Source organism: Lithobates pipiens, unplaced genomic scaffold (genome assembly GCF_037356315.1).
Source record: "Lithobates pipiens isolate NorthernLeopardFrog02 unplaced genomic scaffold, aLitPip1_a1.2 Scaffold_16, whole genome shotgun sequence".
In the NCBI taxonomy this organism is placed as follows: domain Eukaryota; kingdom Metazoa; phylum Chordata; class Amphibia; order Anura; family Ranidae; genus Lithobates; species Lithobates pipiens.
The window spans coordinates 234,641,655-234,668,306 of record NW_027507748.1 but is presented as its reverse complement, the minus strand read 5'-3'; the positions used below and the strand labels follow the sequence as shown (position 1 = coordinate 234,668,306).

General features: G+C 47.0%; 1 protein-coding gene across 2 annotated transcripts in view; it reads left to right on the top strand.

Annotated features, from left to right (window-relative positions):
* The window catches only part of LOC143982459 (C4b-binding protein alpha chain-like), a 577,061-nt gene that overhangs the window by 534,686 nt on the left and 15,723 nt on the right, over positions 1-26,652 (top strand). For both annotated transcript variants that reach the window (XM_077481180.1, XM_077481181.1), the window contains exon 17: positions 286-370. In XM_077481180.1, the coding sequence (XP_077337306.1) occupies positions 286-370 (85 nt within the window). The remainder of the gene's footprint in view (positions 1-285; positions 371-26,652) is intronic.

The following is a 26,652-nucleotide window of genomic DNA, read 5'->3' as shown; positions in this document are numbered from 1 at the left end:
GAGGGCTCGCCGCAGAAGAGGACATGACATCCTGGGCCATGGCCGACCTAGGACGGATTTACACTTAGCAGTTCAAAAAAGGTACGAAATAAAAAAAAAATGAAATATCCAAAAACGTGGGTGGTCTTTAGTTTGAGACCACCTTTCAAAATTGGTTGAAACTCTGCTTTAAGTAGATATCTATAAACACTATGACCATAAATAATGATTTTCATCTAGCTATTTGATATTACTGACATGTTACTGCTATTTAAAATGTAACCCTTCATTTTCAATTCTCTCAAGGCATATGTTCTGGAGTAGTTGGAGCTGCAGCTGCATCTGGTGGTGTCTACGTTCTATGCAATTTAAGCAAGAAACGAAAAACAGGGTGAGGCCATTTTTATGTTCCTTTACTTGTATCTGCCTTGTCTGTAGAGGAGATCCCACTCTACGTTTCTTGCCATGCTGATGTAATTTAAAGTACATTGTGCCCACCTCTTAAGTGACTTTTCTTAAGGTCTATTCACACACAGTGCCCTGCAGTTATGCATGCAGTACCAAATGCTTTATGCAGCATACCATGTCTTTTGCATGTGTGTTGTCAATCAGTTTAAATAGCATCCCAACCTGTACACAAACATGCACAATTTACATAGGTTGAAACAAGACACTAGTTCATCTAGTTAAACCAATAAAAAAAAATGTGCACACACACACATACACACCATATACATAAACTTATCCCCCATAAGGCAATTGGATTATCCTTGGATCAACTAACCCTGTTGTTGTTACCTCTTAATAATAATATCCAGTTATTTTTTGCATTTAGGAATGCATCCAGCTTTTTTTTTTTTAAATCTACTGAGCTGGCCGGAACCGATTCCACATGTTCACAGCTGTTACTTTGGAGAAGCCTTTCCATATTTAGAGGTTAAATATCTCTTCCTCCAGACTTGTCCCTTGTCCTCTGTAATGGAATGAAAGTGAATAACTCAACACCATGTTAACTTGCCTCTGGAGTCTATACTTGATATAAGAAAGTATTTTGCTACCCTTAGAAACTACAGCTTGACATTATATACTATTATTACATCTATTATCTACGAGCACACCCAGATACCCACCATTGACTCTCCTAGTTGTTCTCCTCCTAGTATGTGAGATGCATGCATGTTTCCCAAGTGTATAACATTACATTTATCAACATTAACCACTTCAGCCCCGGACCAATTAACAGCCTAAGGACCAGAGGTCTTTTTACAATTTCGCACTGCACTGCTTTAACTGGTAATTGCACGGTCATGCAATGTTGTACCCAAACGAAATTTGCGTCCTTTTCTTCCCACAAATAGAGCTTTCTTTTGGTGGTATGGAAAAAGACTGAAAATGTACTTTTTAAAAAGTATATTTTCTGGAATTTACACAGCTTTTAATTTATGAGGTGCTAAAAAGACAGGGCAGTACAACCCCCCCCCACCCAAATGACCCCATTTTGGAAATTAGACACCCCAAGGAAATTTTCTTTTTTTGTCCCAAGTGATTGAATAATGACATTAAAAAAAAAAAAAAGTTTACAAAAAGTTGTCACTAAATGATATATTGCTCACACATGCCATAGTTATATGTGGAATTGCACCCCAAAATATATTCTGCTGCTTCTCCTGAGTACGGGAATACCACATATGTGGGACTTTTTGGGAGTCTAGCCGCGTACGGCACCCCGAAAACCATTCACTGCCTTCAGGATTTCTAAAGGTGCAAATTTTTGATTTCACTCCTCAATACCTATCACAGTTTCGAAGGCCATAAAATGCCAAAATAACACAAACCCCCCCCCAAATGACCCCATTTTGGAAAGTAGACACCCCAAGGAAATTTCTGAGAGGCATGTTGAGCCCATTGAATATTTTATATTTTGCCACAAGTTGCAGGAATATTACAATTTTTTATTTTTTTTTGCACAAAGTTGTCACGAAATGATATATTGCTCACACATGCTATGGGCATAAGTCAAATTACACCCCAAAATTCTGCTGCTTCTCCCGAGTACGGGGATACCACATGTGGGGGACTTTTAGGGAGCCTAGCCACGTACTGGACCCCGAAAACCAAGCACTGCCTTCCGGATTTAGATATAAAACGCTACCAAAAAAAACTGTTAGCGATCGCAGGGATCAGGCCTGACTCTGCGATCGCTGTAGTTATGTGTTTAGTGTTTTGTAAGTGACAGTGATCGATCGATCCTGCACTTGGGTGGGCTGGGCGGAGGGGAAAAACGCAGGTGCTAGCAGGTATCTGGGTTGATCCTGCTAACAATGCGTTTTTTTGGAACCCTAAACTGCTGGGGACGCTAGTATAGATCTGATCAGATCAGCTATTGATCTGTTCAGATTCTATACCACTACGGGAGGTTTATGCTTTGCACTTGGGTGTTAGCGGTACTGGCACTAACCTAGCGCTGCCTGGGGCGACGCAGACCCTGACCCTAAAACCTGATTGATATCACCTGCCGGGTGATCAGGGGGTTAAACCTTTATTGGGTAATAAATGGTGGGTGCCCTGATGCTATAAAAAGCAAACTAACTAACCAGAGTCACCCGTAACACTTATACGGTGATCACTGGTGAAAGGGTTAACTAGGGGCAATCAGGTTCAAATTTTTATTAGGTAGTATATGGGGGTCCCTGGCGCTATATAAAAACCTGACGGGGAACCTAAATAACTAACTGGCTAACCAGCGTCACCAGTGACACTTATACTGTGATCGCTGGTGAAAGGGTTAACTAGGGGCAATCAGGGGATTAAAACCATTATTGGGTAGTATATGGGGGTACCTAGTGCTATAAAAACCTGGCGGTAAAAAAATAACTAGCTACCTAGCGACACTAGTGACACTAATGCAGCGATCAGAAAAATGATCGCTTAGTGACACTGGCAAAAGGGGGTGAAAGGGTTAACTCTAAGGGCAATCAGGAGGTTAAATCTTTATTGGGGGGTGGTAGGGGGCTACCCTGGACCTAACACTAACTGCCCTGACAGTTTTTACTTTTACAACTGACACTGAATGCAGTGATCAGTAAATAAATGATCACTGCAATCAGTGACACTGTGACTGGGGCGGGGGGACATCGGGGGGGCGATCGGGGGGGGGGGGTTGTGTGCCTATGTGTTATTTAGTGTCAGTGTAGTGTTTGGTGCAGACTTACTGTGTCTTCTCCTCGTAGTCCGGTCAATAAGACCGCCCCGAGGAGAATGACATCACTTCCTCCCTGCCTGTGTATACAATACACAGTGGGAGGAAGCTTCTCATTCGCCAGGAGCGATCGAGAGGGGATGGCCAGAAACCAACGGCCATCCCCTCATCCCGGATCGCTCCTGAAGCGAACCGGACCGCCGCATCCAGCGTAAGGGGGTCCGATCGGACCCCCCACCCGCTGGAAGGCAAGCACGTACATGTACGTGCTTGTGCCTGTACTTGCCATTGTAATGACGTACAATGGCATGCGGGGGTCCTTAAGTGGTTAAACCGCATTTGCCACATACTTGCCCAAGTAAACAATGCATTAAGGTCAGCTTGTAAGTTGAGACATTCTGTAAGGACATAATTCCACTACATAGCTAGGTGTCATTTGCAAACACTGAAATTGTATTTTTAACCCCAAACCTGATATTATTTATAAATATGTTAAACAGTAAGGGTCCAAACCCTGAACCTTGGGGTACACCACTAGCAACCTTAGACTTATTCAGAGTATGCATCACTTATCGCTACTTTCTAAATACAGTCTTTTAGCCAGTTTTCTATCCATTTACTAACTGAATTTTCTAAGCAGGCAGACTTTAATTTAAACATTAGCCGTGTGTCAAACTCTTTAGCAAAATCCAAATATACTATATCCTTAGCCATTCCTTTGTTTAATTTTTTTGCTTACCTCCTCATAAAAAGAAATCAGATTTGTTTGAGAACTTTTGCCTTTTGTGAATCTGTGCTGACTATTGTTTAAAATATTATTTTCTAGCACAATCTCTTCTGTGTTCTTTTCCTAAACACTCCAAAATCTTCCTGAATATAGAAGTTAAATGAATAGGTTTAGAGTTACATGGCTTTCATCGCATAGATGGAACAGAGCTCAGCTCCTTGAGAACAGAGCTCAGCTCCTTGAGGTCCCTTGCATGTAAGCCATTTGGTCCATGTGCTTTATAAACCTTTATTTTGTCTAATTGTTTCTAGACCATGTCAACTTTGAGCGACTGGTGGATCATTTGGGGCTATGTCAATACCATCCCCATTAAGGACTTAAGGCTAAGGCTTCCCCATTTTCCTTGGTCTACACGGAGCTGAAGAAGGTATTTAACCACTTAAGCCCTGGAAGGATTTGCCCCCTTAACGATCAAGCCATTTTTTTTTTAACACAGAGCCATAGTTATTAACTTAATGGGTATATAGGCACCTGCAGGTGATGGACACTGGTACACTGGTATAATCCCTATATAACCCCTCCTCCTTCCAGGAGTACCTCAGTTTTTTTGCCAGTGTCTAAAGTGTTGGTCACGAGTGAAGATGTGCTCTGAAGAGCTCCAAGCTGGAGGGATCCCTGCTGGATTTAAACAGCCTCCATAGACCGGATCCATCCAAAGTGCCACTGAGGCCAAGGGGGATGTTACCCCGGCCCCGCATAAGAAGAATGAGGTTTTTGCCTGTAATGCCTCTTTGTAATATCCACATGGCTCCCAAAAAAGACACCCCAAAGGTACCAAAAATTTCACCCCCAGGCGCTGGAAACTCCAGTCGTGTCTCCACACTGTCATCCTCGCCTGAGATACCAGATATTGCATGCCAAGGTGAGTCATTGGGACCAATTGGTGGTGCAACTGCTTCTCACATTTCAGCCCCTGTATACGTGACTGAAGATGCGTTTTCCTCTGCGTACTTTAATTGCATCCTCTATCCAAAAGGATAGGAAGTTTGTTAGATCCCCCACCTCAGACCCCTTACCAAGGGAACAGTGGGTAGAGGATGAGGTGTTACCCTCAGGTGATCAGGAAGAAAGGCAAACCAATTACTCCTCTGCAGAGGAAACAATGGTAGATTACCTTTTTTAGCCTCGCAATCTGAAAAATTACTGATACAGTCTCTTACAGAGATGGTTCTTGCCTCTTTCAAGCTCTACCTCTAGCAGAGTCCGCTGATAGTTCTCTTTCTTCTTTAGGTTCCTTAAAACCTTCACATCCTTTTCATGCGTTTCTTGTACATGCATTATTAGAAAAGCTTATTTATACTGAATGAGATCACCCAGATAAGCATTTTCTCCCTCCAAAGAGATTCACAGCACTCTATCCCATGGAGGAGACATTCACCAAAACATGAAAGGTACCAGCAGTTGACGCTGCGATTTCCAGTGTGAATAATAGTCTAACTTGTCCAGTATAGAATGCACAAATGCTTAAAAATCCAACTGGTAAAAGATTAGAATTTCTGTTAAAATCCTCTTATTCTTTGGCATGTGCGGTTACTCAGCCCGCAATAGGCATCTGTCAGTCCCTAAGGGACCAGTTTAGACATGCCCTTAAAGAGGTCCCTGCACAAAAGGCCCACGATTTGACCGAACTACCAAGGGCGCTATGTTTTGCCATGAAAGACTATTCACCAGGCGTCCCACCTTGCACTTATGCTAGTACACATGCAAAAGGGCCATGTGGTTAAAAAATTGGTCAGCCGAAGCACCTTGCAAAAGGCTTCTGACTAATTTCCCTTTTCATGGGGATCAACTATTTGGGGAGGATTTGGACAAATACATGCAAACGATTTCTAGTGGGAAGAGTACTCTTTTGCCAGTCAAAAGAAAGTATAAATATCCTTCATTTAAACTGACTCTTTCCCCTGCGCCCGGGGCATCTGCCTCTAGGCAGTGGCGACAGCCTCCACCGCCAGACTCTAGAGGAAAGCCTCAGGGTCAGGCCCAGGCACAGAAGACCTGGGGCTGGAAATCTGCAAAGCAGAATACTAAAGCCTCATTATGAAGAGGTGTCCCCCCCCCTCGCCGGAGTGGGGGGAAAACTTCTGCAATACTCAGAAGTCTGGCAAGAGGAAATTCAGGACAGATGCGACATCTCCACGGTGTCTCTAGGATACAAACTAGAATTTCGGGAGTTTCCACCATTTAGTTTTTTGAGATCAAATGTTCCCAAAGATCCAGGGAAAAGGCAGTCTCTGTTTCTGGCATTAGACCAGTGATGGCGAACCTTGGCACCCCAGATGTTTTGGAACTACATTTCCCATGATGCTCCACTACACTGCAAAGTGCAGGAGCATCATGGGAAATGTATTTCCAAAACATCTGGGGTGCCAAGGTTCGCCATCACTGCATTAGACCAATTACTAGCTCGGGGTGATCATACACAGAAGAGCAAGGTTTTTGTCATGTCATGTCAGAACTGTGTGGACTGCAACAGAGGAAACCCAAAAGTGTATAAGTGAAATATAATGATCTATTAAGGGAAGTGAATAATATAAATACAACCACACAGTGCAATAAATCAACCAACAGAGACCTCCAAATAACAGACAGATATGTACAGTAAATGGGAAATACCAGGATTAGGGATGAGCTTGGTGTTCAAGTCGAATGCATGTTCGACTCGAACACCGGCTGTTCGCCCGTTCGGCGAAGCCAGAACTCTGTGGGCCATTCGTGACAAATTTGTGTGGCGCTCACGGCCCACAATGCACTACGCCATCGCGTTGCATTGCTGGCTCATGATTGGCCAAGCATGCACTGTGACCTCGCATGCTTGGCCAATCACAGCGCCGGTAGCGAGGAGAGCCATAATTGGCCACAGACAAGATGCCTGTGGCCAATTATAGCTCAGGGGGTTTAGTACACACACCACACTATATAAAGCTGCCAGCGCGGCGGCCTTGTGTAGTGTGTTCCGGCGTGCAGGGAGAGAAGGATAGGCAGAGACCGTTTGTTCTTAGGCATCTGCAGGAGTTAGTGGGCGTTGTGTGCCTCCAGCGCAGTATATACCTGTATCTACCCTTTATTGCTGCTGTTCTCTAATACAGCCATCAGCAGGAGTTAGTGGGTGTTGTGTGCCTCCAGCACAGCACAATATACACCTGTATCTACCCTTTATTGCTGCTGTTCTCTAATACAGCCATCTGCAGGAGTTAGTGGGTGTTGTGTGCCTCCAGCACAATATACACCTGTATCTACCCTTTATTGCTGGTGTTCTCTAATACAGGCATCTGCAGGAGTTAGTGGGTGTTGTGTGCCTCCAGTACAATATACACTACCCAATTGCTGGTTTTCCCAACTCCCTGCATGCCATTACTATGTCTGGAAGGCCAACAAGGAGAGGCAGACAGTCACAAGCCAATACGAGAGCAAGCAGTCTCTGTGTCTAGAGACAACAGTGCTGGTTGTGGACGCGGTGCATCGTCATCAGCACATAGCCATGGGACACGCTTGTCCTTATTTTCGGCAGCTGGATGTGTTGAGCCACATCATGCCGAAGACTTGGTAGAGTGGATGACCAAGCCCTCCTCATCCTCTCTCACCCAGGCTCAGGGTACTAGCAAAGCAGCTGCCAATGCATCCTCTTCCCTCGTCTCAGTGTCATCATCAGTCACTCCTTCCCTAGACCCACCATGTCCTCCTGAGGAGTCCCCCGAACTGTTTGAGCACAGTGTTGGGTACATGCTCCAGGAGGATGCCCCGTGTTTTGAAGGCTCTGATGATGATACCCAGCTAGAGGAAGGCAGTAGTGTGAGCGCAGAGATAGGGGATGCTCAAGAAGGACAGCAATCTGGCAGTCATGTTCCACCAGCTGCAGCATACTGCCAGGTTTGCTCCAGTGATGAAGAGGGAGGGGATGATGAGGTCACTGACTCCATGTGGGTGCCTGATAGGAGAGAGGAGGAGGAGGAGGCAAATCTCCAATGAGGCAGGATTCTCGCAAGTGTATCTCGCATGGCCAAAACATCAGCCGCTTGGGCACCACATGCTTGACCATACATATGTTGACCGGCCATGCAGCTCGATGGCAAGTGTACCTTAAAGACCCACACCAAAGAACAAAGCGGACCTCTCCTTGCTCCTCATCAGCTGGGATCTCCAACCCCACTAGACCTTCAGTCCTCTCTGAAACCTGCACTGAGAGGAATGAAGGTGTAGAATTAGGTGTGTCATAGCCAAGTACTTGCAGGCACTCTGCTAGTAGTACACCCACGTCCGATTGTAGCAGGCAAATTTCCCTGCCCCAGCTGCTGGACCATAGAAAGAAGTTCACTCCCAGCCATCCACATGCCCAGCGGTTGAATGCTAGCTTGGCTAAATTGCTAGCACTTCAACTGCTGCCTTTTCAGTTGGTAGACTCGGGCCCCCTTCCATGAGTTTGTGCAATGTGCGGTTCCTCAGTAGCAGGTACCCAAACGCCACTTTTTCTCACGGAAGGCTCTCTACCGGCATGTGGAAGGCAATGTCCTTGCCTCGCTGGACAGGGCGGTCAGCGGTAAGGTGCATATTACCGCTGACTCATGGTCCAGCAGGCATGGACAGGGACGTTGCCTATCCTTCAAGGCCCATTGGGTCACTCTTCTGGCAGCTGGGAAGGATGCAGGACAAGGTGCAGTAGTGTTGGATTTTGTTCCCGCCGCCATGCCTCCGAAATGCTACTACTGGTTGTGACGCACCTCTCTCCTCCACCCCCTCCTCTTCTTCTTCCTCCATGGCCTCTTCCAGTGCTCTGTCCTCAGAACCAGCGGTGCTCCATAGGCTTTCAAGGGGCTACGCAAGTACGCAGGCAAAAAGATGCCATGCCGTGCTTGCTCTGGTTTGTTTGGGGGACAGGAGCCACACTGGGGCAGATATTTTGTCAGCTCTGCAGGGGCAGGCCGAGAGATGGTTGACGCCATGCCAGCTTAAGCCAGGAATGGTGGTCTGTGACAATGGCACCAACCTCCTCTCTGCCCTCCGACAGGGACAACTGACCCATGTGCCCTGTGTGGCTCACATCCTTAACCTGGAGGTGCAGCGGTTCTTGGGCAGGTACCTGGGCTTACAGGATGTCCTGAGGCAGGCCAGGAAAGTCTGTGTACATTTTCGACGATCATATAATGCCAGTGCTCGGCTGGCTGAGCTCCAAAAGGAGTTGAACCTGCCCAAGAACCACCTTATATGTGACATGCCCACCAGGTGGAACTCAACGTTGGCCATGCTGCAGCAGCTGCACACGCAGCAGAGGGCCATCAATGAGTACCTGTGTGACTACAGGGTCAGGGGAGCTTGGTTTTTTCTCACCATGCCAGTGGGGCATGATCAGGGATGCATGCACTGTCCTGTCACCGTTTGAGGAACCACAAGGATGGTGAGCAGTGACAGTGCATGCATCAGTGACACGGTACCTCTTGTCCACCTGTTGGAGCATACGCTGCGTGGAATAATGGACAGGGCACTTGAGGCAGAAAAGAGGCAGGAAGAGGAGGACTTCCTTGCCTCTCAAGGCCCCCTTTATCCAGACAGTGTTCCTGCTGTCCCACCCATCACACAGGAAGAGGACGAGGAGGAGGATTGTGTCAGCATGTAGGTGGAGCCTGGCACTCAGCATCAGCAGCAGCAGTCTTTTAGGGATGATTTACAGTCCCAAGAAACCGTGGATTTCTACGTGGCTGGGAGGAGTTGGCTGCGGATCATGTTGTCCTTAGTGACTCAGAGGACTCCGGACCGAATGCCTCAGCTAACCTATGCTGCATGGCCTCCCTGATCCTGCAAAGCCTGCAGAAGGATCCTCGTATTCTTCGGATCAAGGAGAGGGACCATTACTGGCTGGCCACTCTCCTTGATCCACGGTACAAGGGTAAGGTTGCGGACCTTATCTTGAAGTCGCAGAGGGAGCAGAGGATGAGACATCTCCGGGAGGCCTTGCAGAAAGGTCTGTGCAACACATTCCCAGAGACTGGGAGGTTCCAAACTCCTGGTCCTGGACAACGTGTTGCTGAGGCTTCGGTCAGTCACAGAAGGAGCGGTGGAGAAGGTGGCCGTCTGACCGATGCGTTCAGACAATTTTTTAGTCCAAAGCCCCAAGGTATGATCGGTTCCAGCGACCATCGCCAGCGTCTGATTTACATGGTGCAGGAATACCTAGGGGCAAGGTCAGACTTGGACCCCTTTCCCACCAAAAATCCTCTGGCTAACTGGGTCTTGAGGATGGATCACTGGCCAGAGCTTGCACAGTATGCAATTGAGCTACTGGCCTGTCCTGCATCCAGCCTTCTTTCGGAACGCTCCTTCAGTGCTGCTGGTGGCTTTGTAACCAATCACAGGGTGCACCTGTCCACCGACTCGGTTGATCGACAGACCTTCATAAAGATGAATCAGTCTTGGATCACCACCAGCTATCAAGCATCTGAAGCTGATGTAACCAAGTAATTTTTTTGGAAATGTCACATCCCTTCAAGACTGCCTATGCTGATGCTGAGTGACTGTCCTGTTATGTTGACTGACTATCCTCTTCCTCCTCAATGATCCCGCTGATATCTTGGAAGAACATTTTTGGTTCTAGGTGATGCCACCAGCCCAATTTTTCAGCCCCTGTTTAACAGGGGCGTTTAATTACAATTTTTGATGCAATGCTTTGCAGCAGGGATCATTCCTGCACTCCAACTAGAGTATCTGGGAGAGGTTGCAGTGTCATGGCACCAGCACCAGTGCCTAAGGCACAATTTTGCAGCCCCTGTTTAACAGGGGCATGTAATTACAATTCTTGATATAATATTTCACAGCAGGGCCCGTTCCTGCACCCCCCAAGAGTAACTGTGAGGACTTAGTGTTGTGGCACCAGCACCACCACCACCACAACCAACAAAGGCCCAATTTTTTTTACCACTGTTCAACAATGGCATGTAATTACAATTCTTGATATAATCGTTCACAGCAGGGCGCTCCAGAGCCCACCAAGAGTCACTTTGAGGGCTTACAGTGTTAACTTGTGGCAACACCAACACCTTAGGGCCACATTTCTGCAGAGCATATAGGGCAGGCCCCTATTTTCAAATATCCAACTTACAAACGTCTCCTGCTTGCAAATGGAAGGAGACAAGAGGAAGTGAGATGAAAAAAGACGGTTGGCAAAAAAAATTATACAGGGGTGATAATCCTTCCCTCTGTTTTTCAAAAAATCTTAAAAATAGATTTTTTGACTGGAGCTACATTTTAAAATTTTACCAGTTCAAAATTACAAACAGTTTCTACACAGTCCCTGTCTTGTTTGCACCACCTGTATACTGCTGCCTGGGGGCCCCGAGCCTTTCCTTTTTTTTATTTTATTTGGGTAGGGGGTCCCCCTTCATATCCATACAAGACCCAAGAGGGCTGGTAATGGGCAGGGGGGGCTACCCATGCCATTTTTCTCAATGATTTTCATCCATATGTTATGAGTATATAGGGCCTGGGGGCCCCACACCTTTCCTTTTTTTTAATATGGGTACGGGGTTCCCCTTAATATCTGTACAAGACCCAAAGGCGCTGGTAATGGGCAGGGGGGGCTACCTTTGCCATTTTTCTCAATGGTTTTCATCCATATTGCCGGAACCAGATATCGCATTAAAACCGCAAGCAGTTTTAAATGACTTTTTTTCCGTTAAATATCAATTTGTGCAGGGACTGTTGTAAACACAGGAACCACGTGCCACTTCACAGGCATACTATAGACACCCCCCAGGCACGATATTTAAAGGAATATTTCACTTTTTTTCACTTTAATCGTCATTAAAATTGGTGCTCCCGAAAAAACGTGAGTTTTTTAAAAAAAAATTTGCCATTGACCCAAACCGTTTTTAGGACAATATCTTGCATATTAGCTATTAAAATTAGCACTTTTTATTTCGAACGTTCGAGTCACATAGACTTCAATGGGGTTCTAAAGTTCGCACAAATTTTCGGTCTGTTCGAAAGTTCTGGTGTGAACCGAACCGGGGGGGGGGGGGTTTGGCTCATCCCTAACCAGGATCATAAACGATAGCCAGGCCAGGGTCATGCACAGATGATCAGTAGATAAACAAAGGGCAGTTCAGAATCAGAGACACATGCCAGGCCAAGGTCATACACGGGAAGATCAGTAGATGGGGTTAAGGAACACAGGACAGGGAGAGGATGGACGGATCAGACTGCAGGGCAGGGATGATGGTAACGGGTGGGATAGGGTAGGGACCAGGACAGGGAAACAGGAAAACAGGATCAGAAACATGGGCGACAGGTTCAGGGCACAGGATCAGGATCACAAACAGCACGTCAGGGCACAAGGACAATACCAAGGCAAACTTGTGAGTGCTTGCTGGCTATTTATAGGCTTGCGATTGGCTTCAAATGACACCTGATTGCAGGAGGTGCTGTCTGCTCCACACTGCCAGGATCCATCCTCTGGTGGACGCCAGTACTGCAGCCCAAAGATGACATAACTGCAGACAAAAGCCCTCCCTAGGCCGCTGCCAGGTGTACCAAGATGGCCGCAGCTCCGGAGCTAGGCTGAAGCCGCAACCTTTCCTATGTGCTCAATCCGCAGATCGGCGCACCGTGCAATCCGCGGATTGAGAGGCGAGAGCCAGATGCAGCCATAAAAAGAACTGCATCTGGCTCGCGAGCCAAAGGTTCCCGACCCCTGCCTTAGTACGTTGCTTCTCAGTCAGCTCAGAAGTCCCAGCTAAACAGCACATGTGTGGTCTCAGCAAGCCAGGGGGATCCTCATCCAGAACATTTTCCCCCTAGGGGAAGGAGGAACAACTATAGCTTGTATCCCCCCATATAAGTTTATTAATTTAATTCCTCACAGAACGTTTTTTAACTTCTTGCCTCCCCTCTCGGTCAAGGAGTAGGGCTAATTAAAACGGGGGGGGGGGGGGGGGGGGCGTTGATTGACGAAGAAGTCGTGGCTTACCGAATGGCTAAGGCGCTGCACCGTGTTTGGGACGTAAGTACACGAGGAGCACAAGCAGGTGCTGGGGACAGTAGACGGACGCTTAGAGCTAACAGCTGCAGTCGGACACACAGGACACAAGAGCGCTGGGGGGGGGGCACATAAGGTTGATGCAGGCATTTCCAATATAGGTAATAACAACATTTATAACAACACTAAAGCTGAACTTTATTAGCATTTTCTTTTGCTGGATTATTTTACTCAGCGAGTTGTGCATTTACTTAGTGCCTCTGTTTTTTTGTGCTTAGCACTATGGCTCCCAAAAAAGACACCCCAAAGGTACCAAAAATTCCATCCCCAGGCACTGGGAACTCCAGTCATGTCTCCACACTGTCATCCTCGCCTGAGATACCAGATATTGCAAGCCAAGGTGAGTCATTGGGACCAATTGGTGGTGCAACTGCTTCTCACAGCCCCTGTATACGTGACTGAAGATGCGTTTTCCTCTGCCCTGCAGGGCCTAGAAGGAAGATTAGCGACTTTAATCGCATTCTCTATCCAAAAGGATAGGAAGTTTGTTAGATCCCCCACCTCAGACCCCTTACCAAGGGAACAGTGGGTAGAGGATGAGGTGTTACCCTCAGGTGATCGGGAAGAAAGGCAAACGATTACATTTTTTAGCCTTGCAATCTGAAAAATTGCTGATACAATCTCTTACAAGGATGGTTCGTGCCTCTTTCAAGCTTTACCTCTAGCAGAATCCGCTGATAGTTCTCTTTCTTCTTTAAGTTCCTTAAAACCTTCACATCCTTTTCATGCGTTTCCTGTACATTCATTATTAGAAAAGCTTATTTATACTGAATGAGATCACCCAGATAAGCATTTTCTTCCTCCAAAGAAATTCACAGCACTCATCCATGGAGGAGACATTCACCAAAACATGGAAGGTACCAGCAGTTGACGCTGCGATTTCCAGTGTGAATAATAGTCTAACTTGTCCAGTAGACAATGCACAAATGCTTAAAGATCCAATTGATAAAAGATTAGAATTTCTGTTAAAATCCTCTTTTTCTTTGGCAGGTGCGGTTACTCAGCCCACAGTTGTGGCAATAGGCATCTGTCAGTCCCTAAGGGACCAGTTAAGACAGACCCTTAAAGAGTTCCCTGCACAAAAGGCCCGAGATTTGGCTGAACTACCAAGGGCGCATAGATGCCATGGAAGACTATTCACCAGGCATCCCGTCTTGCGCTTGTGCTAGTACACATGCAAAAGGACCCTGTGGTTAAAAAATTGGTCAGCCGAAGCACCTTGCAAAAGGCTTCTGACTAGTTTCCCTTTTCATGGGGATCAACTATTTGGATAGGATTTGGACAAATACATGCAAACGATTTCTAGTGGGAAGAGTACTCTTGCCAGTCAAAAGAAAGTATAAATATCCTTCATTTAAACTGACTCTTTCCCCTGCGAAAGGGGCATCTGCCTCTAGGCAGTGGTGACTGCCTCCGCCGTCAGACTCTAGAGGAAAGCCTCAGGGTCAGGCCCTGGCGCAGAAGACCTGGGGCTGGAAATCTGCAAAGCAGAATACTAAAGCCTCATTATGAAGAGGTGCCCCCCCCCCCTCGCCGGAGTGGGGGGAAAACTTCTGCAATACTCAGAAGTCTGGCAAGAGGAAATTCAGGACAGATGGGTCATTTCCATGGTGTCTCTAGGATAAAAACTAGAATTTTGGGAGTTTCCACCCCATCTCGTTTTCTGAGATCAAACGTTCCCAAAGATCCAGGGAAAAGGCAGTCTCTCTGTTTCTGGCATTAGACCAATTACTAGCTCAGGGGATGATCATACAGATCCCCACAGAAGAGCCTGATTTGTGTCATGTATCAGATAAGACCAGAACTGTGTGGACTGCAACAGAGGAAACCCAAGCGTGTATAAGTGAAATATAATGATTTATTAAGGGAAGTGAATAATATAAATACAACCACACAGTGCAATAAATCAACCAACAGAGACCGCCAAATACCAACAGACAAATATGTACAATAAATGGGAAATACCAGGATCATAAACGATAGCCAGGCCAAGGTCATGCACAGATGATCAGTAGATAAACAAAGGGCAGTCTAGAATCAGAGACACAAGCCAGGCCAAGGTCATACACAGGGAGATCAACAGATGGGATAAGGAACACAGGACAGGGAGAAGATGGACGGATCAGACTGCAGGGCAGGGATGATGGTAACAGGTGGGACAGGGTAGGGACCAGGATAGGGAAACAGGATCAGAAACACGGGTCACAGGTTCAGGGCTCAGGATCAAGATCAGGATCACAAGCAGCAGGTCAGGGAGCAAGGACAATGCCAAAGCAAACATGTGAGTGCTTGCTGGCTATTTATAGGCCTGCGATTGGCCTCAAGTGACACCTGATTGCAGGAGGTGCTGTCTGCTCCACACTGCCAGGATCCATCCGCTGGTGGACGCCAGTACTGCAGCCCAAAGATGACATAACATCAGCGGGAAAAGCTCTCCTGACCGTTCCAAACTGGCAGGAGACACCTGCTTGTGGGCCTCAGTACTGCACGCCAAAAGACAGATATTAGCGGATGGAACATTTCCTGACAGTTTGGGGTTTTATTCAAACCTCTTTACGGTACTAAAACCAAATGAAGATGTCAGACCCATTCTAGATCTAAAGAATCTAAATCAGTTCCTGAAGATCCGCTCTTTTCACATAGTCGATCAGGTTGGTGGTTTCTATCCTGCAAGGAGGAGAACATCTGGCATCTATTGACATCTTATCATATCTGCATGTCCCTATATTTCCCACTCACCAAAAGTTTCAGCAATCTTTTCAGTTTGTAGCCTTGCCCTTTGGGCTAGCTACAGCACCCCGGGTGTTCACAAAAGTACTGGCCCCACCTCTAGCCAGGTTAAGGGCACAGGGCATAACAGTCTTGGCGTACCTAGATGATCTATTGCTAAAAGACAAATCGGTGGCTCGTTTGGAGCAAAGTGTACGCATTACAACCAGTTACCTGGAAAGTCTGGGTTGGGTTCTCAACCTAGAGAAGTCTTCCTTAAAACTGCTAAAAAAGCTGGAGTATTTGGGCCTGATCATATAGACACCAAAAAAGGTGTTCTTGCCTCAGGCAAAAATCAACTCCATAAGAGAGCTAGTGCTGATGGTCAGGTCTAAAGGAGACCCCTCCATTCACCTTTGCATGAGGTTAGGAAAGATGGTGGCTTCATTCAAAGCGGTTCCCTATGCCCAGTTCCATTCGAGACTGTTGCAAAATATTATCATGTCTGCTTGGAACTAAATGATCCAAGCTTTAGACTTGCCAATGCAGCTTTCCCCAAAGGTGTCCCAAAGCCTTAGTTGGTTACTACTAATCCAGAATCTGCTGAAAGAAAAATCCTTCAGACCAGTTATCTGGAAAGTGGTAACGACAGACGCCAGCCTTTCAGGCTGGGGAGCAGTACTAGAAAAGACAACTGTCCAGGGACAGTGGTCAAGAACCGAAAGAGCCTTGCCCATCAACATCTTAGAGATTCGGGCAGTGCGTCTAGCTCTGAAGGCCTGGAATTTCAGGTTACGGTTTTGTCCTGTCAGGATCCAATACAACAATGCCACAGCTGTGGCCTATATCAATCACCAAGGGGGCACCAAGAGTCTTGCAGTGCAGACAGAGGTGAACCATATTCTAACTTGGGCAGAAAAGAATATTCTGTTCCTATCGCCAGTCTTCATTCCTGGAATACAGAATTGGCAGGCGGACTTCTTGAGTCACCAGCAATTATGGTCTCTTCACCTCGACATTTTTCAGGCTGTTTGTCAAAGATGGGGTCTCTGGGCATAAATCTTCTAGCATCAATATTCAACATGAAGTTAGTCAACTTTGTGTCCAGGACAAGGGATCCATTCGCATGCGGAACAGATGCATTTGTGACCCAGTGTGATCAGTTCTCAATGATCTATGCATTTTCTCCTATTCAATTGCTGCCTCGACAGGATGAAGCTGGAAAGAAAGCCAGTAATTCTGGTAGCACCAGCATGGCCCAGAAGGTCATGGTATGCAAAAATTGTAAAGATAGCAGTGGAGGACCCATGGTCCCTTCCACTACGGCCAGATCTACTCTCACAGGGGCCAATATTCCATCCTAGCTTAAAACGCTAAATTTAACGGCTTGGCTATTGAAACCCACATTCTGAAGAAACATGGGCTTTCCAGGTCAGTTATCCTTACTTTTATTAATGCATGGAAGCCAGCTTCCAGAACTATATATTATAGAGTCTGGGGGGCTTATGTTTCCCGGTGTGAATCCAAGGGTTGGCACCCTCGGAAATATATCATAGGCAGAATTCTTGCCTTTTTACAATTAGGGGTAGAGATGAAGTTGGCCTTGAGTACTATTAAGGGCCAAGTCTCAACTTTATCAGTCTTATTTCAAAGACCCCTTGCGTCATATTCTTTAGTCTGAGGCTTTATGCAAGGGGTGATGCGGCTTAATCCACCAGTTAAATCACTTTTGAGCCCTTGGGACTAGAACTTAGTTTTGTTAGTGTTACAAAAACAGCCACTGATACAGCATATTCCCTTAGTCCTTCTGACAAGGAAGCTGGTGTTCTTGGTTGCTATATCCTCAGCAAGGAGGGTTTCGGAATTGGCTGCTCTTTCTTGTAAAGAGCCATACTTGATTATTCATGAATTCATGAGGACGAGTGGTGTTATGCCCCCGTCCAGATTTTTTGCCAAAACTCGTCTCAGGTTTTCACCTTAACCAAGATATTGTCTTGCCATTGTTTTTTTCCAAAGCCATGTTCCAGGGAAGAAATGTCACTACATTGTCTTGATGTGGTGAGAGTGGTCAAAGTCTCTTTAAAGACGACTCAGATTCAGAAGACCGATGTCTTATTATGCCAGAGAGTCCTAAGAAAGGGCAGGCAGCGTCAAAATCCACTGTCGCTAAGTGGATTCGGCAAGTTATAATTCAGACTTATGATATGATTTAAGGGCTACGATTCACCCTTTTCAAGTCAAAGAGCACTCTACCAGGTCGGTTAGTGCTTCTTGGGCAGTGCGTCACCAGGCCTTCATGGCTCAGATCTGTAAGGCCGCAACTTGGTCTTCAGTACATACATTCACCAAATTTTATCAGGTGGATGTAAGGAGACATGAGGATATTGCCTTTGGGCACAGTGTGCTGCAGGCAGCAGTATAAGTCCTCAAGTCTGGGGGTACCCTGCGGGTTGTCTTTCTCCACTCAAATAGCATTGCTATGGGACATCCCATTAAGTTAATAACTATGGCTCTGTGTCCCATGATGTACGATAAAGTAGGATTTTTATAACCGCTTACCTGTAAAATCCTTTTCTTGGAGTACATCATGGGACACAGAGGCCCTCCCCTCTTTTTAAGGTTTAGATATATTGCTTTGCTATAAAACTGAGGTACTCCTGGAAGGAGGAGGGATTATATAGGGAGTGAAATTCCTGTATTGGGTATACCAGTGTCCATCGCCTAAAGGTGCCTATATACCCATTAAGTTAATAACTATTGCTCTGCGTCCCATGATGTACTCCAAGAAAAGGATTTTACAGGTAAGCTGTTATAAAGATCATATTTCTCTTATAGTCACCAACCGACACAGATAGAATACTAGGCATTAGTTGTAATACAACACTCAGAACGCTTAGTTCTGCCAAGGGGGGCAGTCCCTTGGGCAACAACCCTCCAGCCTGCCATGCAGTCATCAGTTTTATTTTGCCTAGTGAAGGAGCAGGACCTAGGAACCCTGTGGGCCCATCAGTCCATGCTTTTTTCGCAAGATGGTTGATCCTGTGATCTACTATCAACAGCCGGCTGGGTGACAGGCTGGATACTCTTATCCTTGTAGTCTCCCCAGTCCAGCCATCGAGCATGTGCAGGCCCCAGCTATGCGCTAGAGAGGCCTCAATGAAACCTCAGCTGCAGAGGTGAGCTTTTATGCTCCGGGCATACATATGACCGGACTACTGATGTCTGCGTCACAGTATGCCGGGCCAGCAGCCACCATGTACTAATCAGTGAGTGGGTCTGTAATGGAATGTCTCCCAGCTCTTCAGAACTGGTAAGTACAGCTCTACCTGCCTCAGCGGGGCTGAGCAGCTGGGCATTCCCTGAGAGGTCGATTCAAGGGTCCCTCTCCTCCCTCTCTTCTCTCCCTGTCTCTATCTTCCCTCCCCCCCACCCCGTGGTGGATGCTGCATGTGGCGTGGTGTGGTGTGTGTGTCTCTCCGGGGGGGCTCTCACCTGGGGGGTTGCGCTGGCTAGCTGTGTCCTGGGTCCCATTCTTTATGCCCCTGGAAAGTGTCTGTAAGGCCATGCTGGTGTCCTGCGCAACGCTGTGCTCACACCATTGTACCTCATGGAGCTGCTTTCGGCAGCAATTTTAGGTGTGGGCAAGGGCTGCATGCTCTCCTGGGCTTCAGCGGCCATTTTCCTGGTGATTTCCTATACAGGACACCGGCGGCCATTTTCTTGAAGCCTGAACACGTTTTTTTTTGTGTTCTCTAGTGACAGCATGTACTCCTGTGCTCTTACAGCCATTTTCCCTGTGTTTTATGTCCTTGTGCTGGACGCTGTGCGGCCATTTTCTTGAAGCCTGAGCACACTTCAGTGCAGTTTTAGCGCAATTTGCAGCTGCTTCCACCGACTCAGCACTGTTTCCTCTGTACCTGGGGGCCAACAGGGACTACAGGCACTACCTGCTGAATAGTACAGAACTCCTCAGGGTGGTGAGCAGGAAAGAAACCCTCGGCCAGCGGCAGTAAGGAGGGTTGGACTGTCACTGTCCTAGGTCCCCTTCGGGTGGAAAACAGAGTAGGGTCAGCATGGCTTCAGAAACTGGTGTTTCTTTCCCTGAAATCCAGGCAATTGTAACCGGGTCCCCTGCGGACTGTGCAGTGCCCATGGACACCCTGACAGCGGTCCTCAATTCGTTCGTTGCCAAGATGGAGGCAACACGTGGGAAAAATGGTGCAAAAAAGCAGCCCCTGCCCCCTGTCCTCTGAGGAGAGCTCTGACGCAGGCTCGGGCCTTGCTGAGGCTGGTGACCCCATTTTGTCGTTTCAGATGACGCTGACCAGGACCGTTCGGACAGTGAGGATGAGTCCGTGTCCGTGCACGACAAAGCACTTTTTGGAGCACTTATCACAGCTGTGTGTGATACCCTGAAGATTCAGGAGCCAGCAGATCCCTCTGTTGATGTAGCGGTCCCCTTTGGGTCCCGCAAGCCAGCACATTCGCCTAAGATGTTCCCGTATCTGACTTATTTTGACAAGTTCATTTACAAGGAATGGGGTTGCCCTCAACTAACCTTTTTGGTCCCCAAATCCATGGCGGTGCATTACCCTTTTGAGGAAAGCCTTCTCAAGAAATGTTCAGCTCCTCCGTTCGTGGACCCCACAGTATCCAGGTTAAATAAAGTAACCATGATCCCGGTAGAGGGGACTCCTGCATTTAAGGATCCCGCGGACAGGAAGCCCAAGGCAGTGGCTCGTTCCTTGTTTACAGTTGTGGGCACAGTCGTGCGACCAGTACTGGCATCTGCACTTGTGTCGCAGACACTAACTGAGTGGGCAAAACTGTTGCACCGTTAATTTGGAGAGCAACAGGCTTCTCCTGTCTGCGTGGAACTAGCAGACCAACTAGTGCAAGGCCTTAAGTACGTTTGTGACGCGGCCCTGGAAACTCTTCCGCTGTTATCCAGGGCTTCAGTGTCATCAGTGATGCCGAGGCGCCTGATTTGGTTAAAATACTGGTCTGCTGACCAGGCATCCAAAAAAGCCCTGACGGATCTTCCCTTCCTTGGCGACTGGCTCTTTGGAGCCTCTTTGGATGACATTCTTAAAAATGGCACTGGTGGTAAGAGTACCCTACTCCCACAGGCCAGGAAGGCTAAGGAGCCACGCTGTAGGCAAGGGCCCTCTTTTTCCACTCACAAATGGCTTTTTCGTCAGCCTGGAGCTTCGGCTAAACGTCCCCAGCCCGACAGGATGACCACGGAAGAACAAAAATGTCCCTGGAACCTGCAAGCCTAACAAGCCTGCGAACAAAAGTGCTAGGTTTGCCCCCACTCATGTCTTGGGTGGGGGGGTCGCCTTCGGGAGTTTGCAGCTCAGTGGTCCTCTCGGCTATCCGACCAATGGGTCTGCGATCTGATTTCCTCCGGCTACAAGATAGAGTTTCTCTCTTGGCCGCCAAACAGATTCTTCCCCTCCAGCATACCCGTATCCCCGGTTCCGGACTCAGAAAGTTTCCAGGGATTCTACTCAAATCTATTTGTAGTTCCCAAGAAGGAAGGGGTACATCCAATCTTGGACCTAAAAGCCCTCAATCACTCTGTGAAAGTGCAGAGGTTCAGAATGGAATCAGTTCGCTCAGTAGACGCTGCACTCCATCAAGGGGACTTCCTGGCGTCCTTAGACATCCAGGATGCGTACCTGCACAAACCCATATGCCTTCGGCATCAAAAGTTTCTGTGATTTGCAGTCGGGGAAGCCCACTACCAGTTTGTGGCTCTCCCTTTTGGTCTGGCATCAGCACCCTGAGTCTTTACCAAGGTATTGGCCCCAGTTTTGGCATTGCTGCGGCAACGTGGGATCGCAATCGAGGGATACCTAGACGATCTCCTGAGGGCATCTTCTGCCTCAGAATTAGAGGAGGATGTGGCGATCACCATGCAGACCATGCAAGAATTTGGGTGGCTGTTCAACCTAAAGAAGTCAGTGATTGTACCAACCCAGCGTCTGGAGAACTTGGGCTTGTTGCTGGACTCCAGGGAAGCGAGAGTTTTTCTCCCTTCAGACAAACTGCAGACTCTCAGATCCGCAGTAAAACTGCTAAGGAACTGCAAGTGGTCGTCGCTCTGCTTCCGTATGCGAGTCCTGGGGCTCATGGTAGCCTCCTTCGAGGCAGTACCATATGCCCAGTTCCACACCAGAGTCTTGCAGAAGGAGATTTTGTCAAAATGGGACAAATCTCAGTTGTCCCTGGATCGACAAATCCAGGTGAGCCAGTCAGTCAGAGATTCACTGATCTGTAGGCTGTGGTCCCTGGCGCTTCAGTCCAGGAAGTCGTTCCTACCTCTCAAGCGGACAGTAATCATAATGGATGCCAGCCTATCCAGCTGGGGTGGAGTGATGGGGGTTCAGTTGGCTCAGGGCCTCTGGTCGGCGGAAGAATTCAAGTTGCAGATCAATCTGCTCGAACTAAGAGCGATCAGGCTGTGCCTCTCCACATGGTTGATGAGACTACAGGGGTGTCTGATCAGGATCCAGTCAGACAACGTCACGGCTGTGGCATACGTCAATTACCAAGCAGGAACAAGAAGCTCAGCTGCTGCACGGGAGGTCACTCACATACTTCGGTGGGCAGAGCAACACGTACCAGCCCTGTCAGCCATTTACATCTTGGAAATGGAGAACTGGCAGGTGGACTAACTGAGTCGCCACATGCTGGACCCAGGAGAATGGGCGTTGCATCCGGAGGTATTCAGGCTACTGTGCCTGAGGTGGGGAACACCAGACGTGGATCTTCTGGCCTTTTGTCTCAATCGGAAGGTGCCGAGATTCGTGTCCAGGACAAGAGATCCATGGGCAGAAGCGTGCTGGTGACTCCGTGGGATCAGTACCAGCTGATCTACGCCTTTCTTCCACTGAAACTGTTACCACATCTGCTTCACAGAGTGGAAGTCGAGGGGATCTCAGTAATACTGATTGCCCCAGATTGGCCTCAGCGTCCTTGGTACGCACACCCAGTGAGCCTGGTGGCGGACGCCCCATGGCAACTGCCGTTACGAGAGGACCTTCTGTCTCAAGGTCCGATTCTCCATCCTGCTTTACCATCGCTGGCTTTAACGGCATGGCTATTGAGAGCCAGGTGTTGAGGTACCGGGGTCTGTCAGACTCGGTGATCCCAACTATGTTGAGGGCGCGGAAATCTTCTCAAAAGATATATCATCGCACCTGGAAGGCTTACATCTCCATGTGTGAGGAGAAAGGATGGCATCTGCACTCCTTTTCTATATCCAGGATCCTGCTGTTTCTTCAGCGAGGAGTAGACCAGAAATTGGTGTTAAGCACCATTATGGGGCAAATATCAGCCTTGGCTCTCTTTTTTTTTTTCAGTGACCCCTGGCGGCTCACTCATTAGTGAGTACCTTTGTTCAGGGGGTGTGACATGTAGTCGCTCCGGTGTGTCCACCGTTACCCCGTGGGATTTGAACCTGGTGTTATCGGCGCTTCAAAAATCGCAGTTTGAAAATATCAGGGAGATTCCCCTGTTGACTCTTTCCCAGAAAGTGGTCTTTCTAGTGGCCACCACATCGGCCAGGAGGGTTTCGGAACTGGCAGCTTTGTCCTGCAAGTCGCCTTATCTGGTTATCCACAAGGATAAGCTGGTGTTGCATCCACAACTGTCTTTTCTACCGAAGATGGTCTCGGCTTTTCATATTAATGGGGTCATTGTATTACCATCTCTGTATCCTAAGCCGAAGCACCCTAAGGACGTGGTTCGGGCTCTAAAGGTGTATTTGTCTGCCACTGCTCCCTTTCTCAAGTCAGACTCACTGTTTGTTTCGGTGGCTGGTCCCAAGAAAGGCATGGCAGTCTCGTCGGCCACCATTTCCAGGTGGATCAGACAGATTGTAGTACAAACCAACGCCCTGAAGGGGCAGGTGCCCCCCTTTCCGGTCACGGCCCACTCCACAAGGGCAATCGGAACTTCTTGCGCCTTCCGACACCAAGCGTCTGTCGTTCAGGTGTGTAAAGTGGCGACCTGGTCGTCTGTCCACACGTTTACCAAGTTCTACAAGGTAGATGTCAATGCATCAGCTGATGCCTGTTTTGGCCGCAAAGTTTTGCAGGCGGCCTTATAGTTGTAATTGAATATGCAGTATATTTTATTTTTTCCTGGTTTTTCGAGAAAAACGCAGTACCGTTAAGTTAATACGCTGTTGCATTACATTCCGTAGTTTTGGTGCGCTTCTGGGTAGTCACTCCTGTTGAGGGTACCCTGGTTTTGTGATGAATCTCTCCACGCACTGTTTTTTGTGGGTAAAGTTTCACTAGTTCCCACTTGCCATGGTGGACGAAGTTTTTTATGCTGTTTTCCCATCCCTCGTTTGGCACTGCTTGGGGACGTCCCAATGGCTAAGAGAGGAGCTGTGTCGGTCGGTGAACATAAGAGAAAATAGGATTTTTTGTACTCACCGTAAAATCCTTTTCTGTGTAACTCACTGACTGACACAGCACCCGCCCCTCCTTTTTCTCTTTACGTTATACTGCTTGTTGATGTACTGATGACTACATGGCAGGCTGGAGGGTTGTTGCCAAAGGGGCCGCCCCCTGGGCAGAACTAAGTTCTGAGTGTTGTATTACAACTAATGCCTAGTATTCTCCTAGTAATGGGCATAACAACCCAATGGCTAAGAGAGGAGCTGTGTCGTCGGTCAATTACAGAGAAAATGATTTTATGGTGCGTACAAAAAATCCTATTTTTTGCGATATGGCACTGCGTCACTTTAACCATTTAAGCCCCGGATCATTTTCCAGCTAAAGGACCAAGCCCCTTTTTGCGATTCGGCACTGCGTCGCTTTAACTCACAATTGTGCGGTCGTGCGACGTGGTTCCCAAACAAAATTGGCGTCCTTCTTTTCCCACAAATACAGCTTTCTTTTGGTGGTATTTGATCACCCTTGCGGTTTTTATTTTTTGTGCTATAAACAAAAATAGAGCGGCAATTTTGAAAAAAAAAATGTACTTTTTGTTATAATAAATATCCCCAGGAATATATAAAAAACTTTTTTTTCCCTCAGTTTAGGCCAATATATATTCTTCTACATATTTTTGGTAAAAAAAAATCACAATAAGCCTTTGATTGGTTTGGGCAAAAGTTATAGCGTCTACAAAATAGGGGATAGTTTTATGGCATTTTTATTAATAATTTTTTTTTTACTAGTAATGGCGGTGATCAGCGATTATTTTATTATTTTTATTTTTTTTGTGACTGCGACATTATGGCGGACACGTCGGAGAATTTTGACACATTTTTGGGACTGTTGGCATTAATACAGCGATCAGTGCGATTAAAAATGCACTGATTACTGTAAAAATGTCACTGGCAGTGAAGGGGTTAACCACTAGGGGGCAGTTTAGGAGTTAAGTGTGAGTATGTGTGTTTTTTTTACTGTTGGGGGCGTGGCTTGGCATGTGACATCACTGATCGTCTTTCCCTCTAACAGGGAACAGACGATCAGTGACAGCCACACTAGGAAGCACAAGGAGAGGTTTGTTTACACTTACCTCTCCTCATTCTTCAGCTCTGTGACCCGATCGCGGGACACCGGCGACGATCGGGTCTGCAGGTCCCGCGGCCATGGTCACAGAGCTCAGGACCGGGTCACGGGTGCGCCGCCGGCGGCACGCGCATGACCCATGGCTAGGCTCTTAAAGGGCAACGTACCTGTACGTTCCTGTGCCCAGCCGTGCCATTCTGCCGACGTACATCGGCATGAGGCGGTCCTTAAGCGGTTAACTGGCAATTGATTGGTCGTGCAATGCTGTACCCAAACAAAATTTACGTCCTTTTTTTTTCCCCCACAAATACTTTCTTTTGGTGGTATTTGATCACCTTTGAATTTTTTATTTGATTTTTTTTTGTGCTATAAACAAAAAAGAGAGTGACAATTCTGAAATAAATACTTTTTGCTAATAAATATATCCCAAAAATATGTATTCTTCTACATATTTTTGGTAAAAAAAATCGCAATAAGCGTATATTGATTGGTTTGCGCAAAAGTTATAGTGTCTACAAATAGAGGATATATACAGTGTGTGTATATATATATATATATATATATATATATATATATATATGTATACATTTTTATTATTCTTTTTTTACTATTAATGGCTTTGATCTGCGATTTTTAGCGGGACTGAGACATTGTGGCGGACAGATCAGACACTTTTGGCACTTTTTAGGGACCATTGACATTTATGCAGCGATGAGATCTAAAAATAGCCACTGATTACTGTATAAATGTAAATGGCAGGGAATAGGTTAACACTAGGGGGCGATCAAGGGGTTAAATGCGTGTCCTAGGGAATGATTCTAACTGTGGGGGGGGGATGGGACTGCCTGGAAGAGGTGACGGATCGCTGTTCATACTTAGTATGTACAACAGATCTGTCTCCTCTCTCCTGACAGAACTGGGACCTGTCCGTTTACATTGACAGATCTCTGTTCTGTCTCTCTCAGGAGTGATTGCGGGGGCCTGGCGGACATCGGGGTCACCAGGCACGTGCATTGACTCCATCGTTGCACCGCGGGTGCGGGCTACAATTGCCCAGGGGAGCCAACCTACACTGTAGCGGCTCCTCTAGTGGTTAAGAAATTTGCCTTCTCTTTCTACCCAGTAACTAACTAAAAATAATCTAGTAATGGGCCTACGTTTTCCTAATTGGCCTTTTTACTATTAATATGTTTTAAAAAATTTTGGGGGTTTGTCCTACTTGCTATTGCAACCTGTTGTTCGTTTTCAATTTTTGCAGCCTTGATTTCCTTTTTACATGTTGTGATAGATTTTTTGTAACTTTTAAATGATGATAGTATTCCTTCATTTTAATACTTTAAGTGCTCTTTTCTTAATATTCATAGCTATTTTAACTTTGACCGTGAGCCACATAGATGTTGATTTTAGCTTTTTAAAT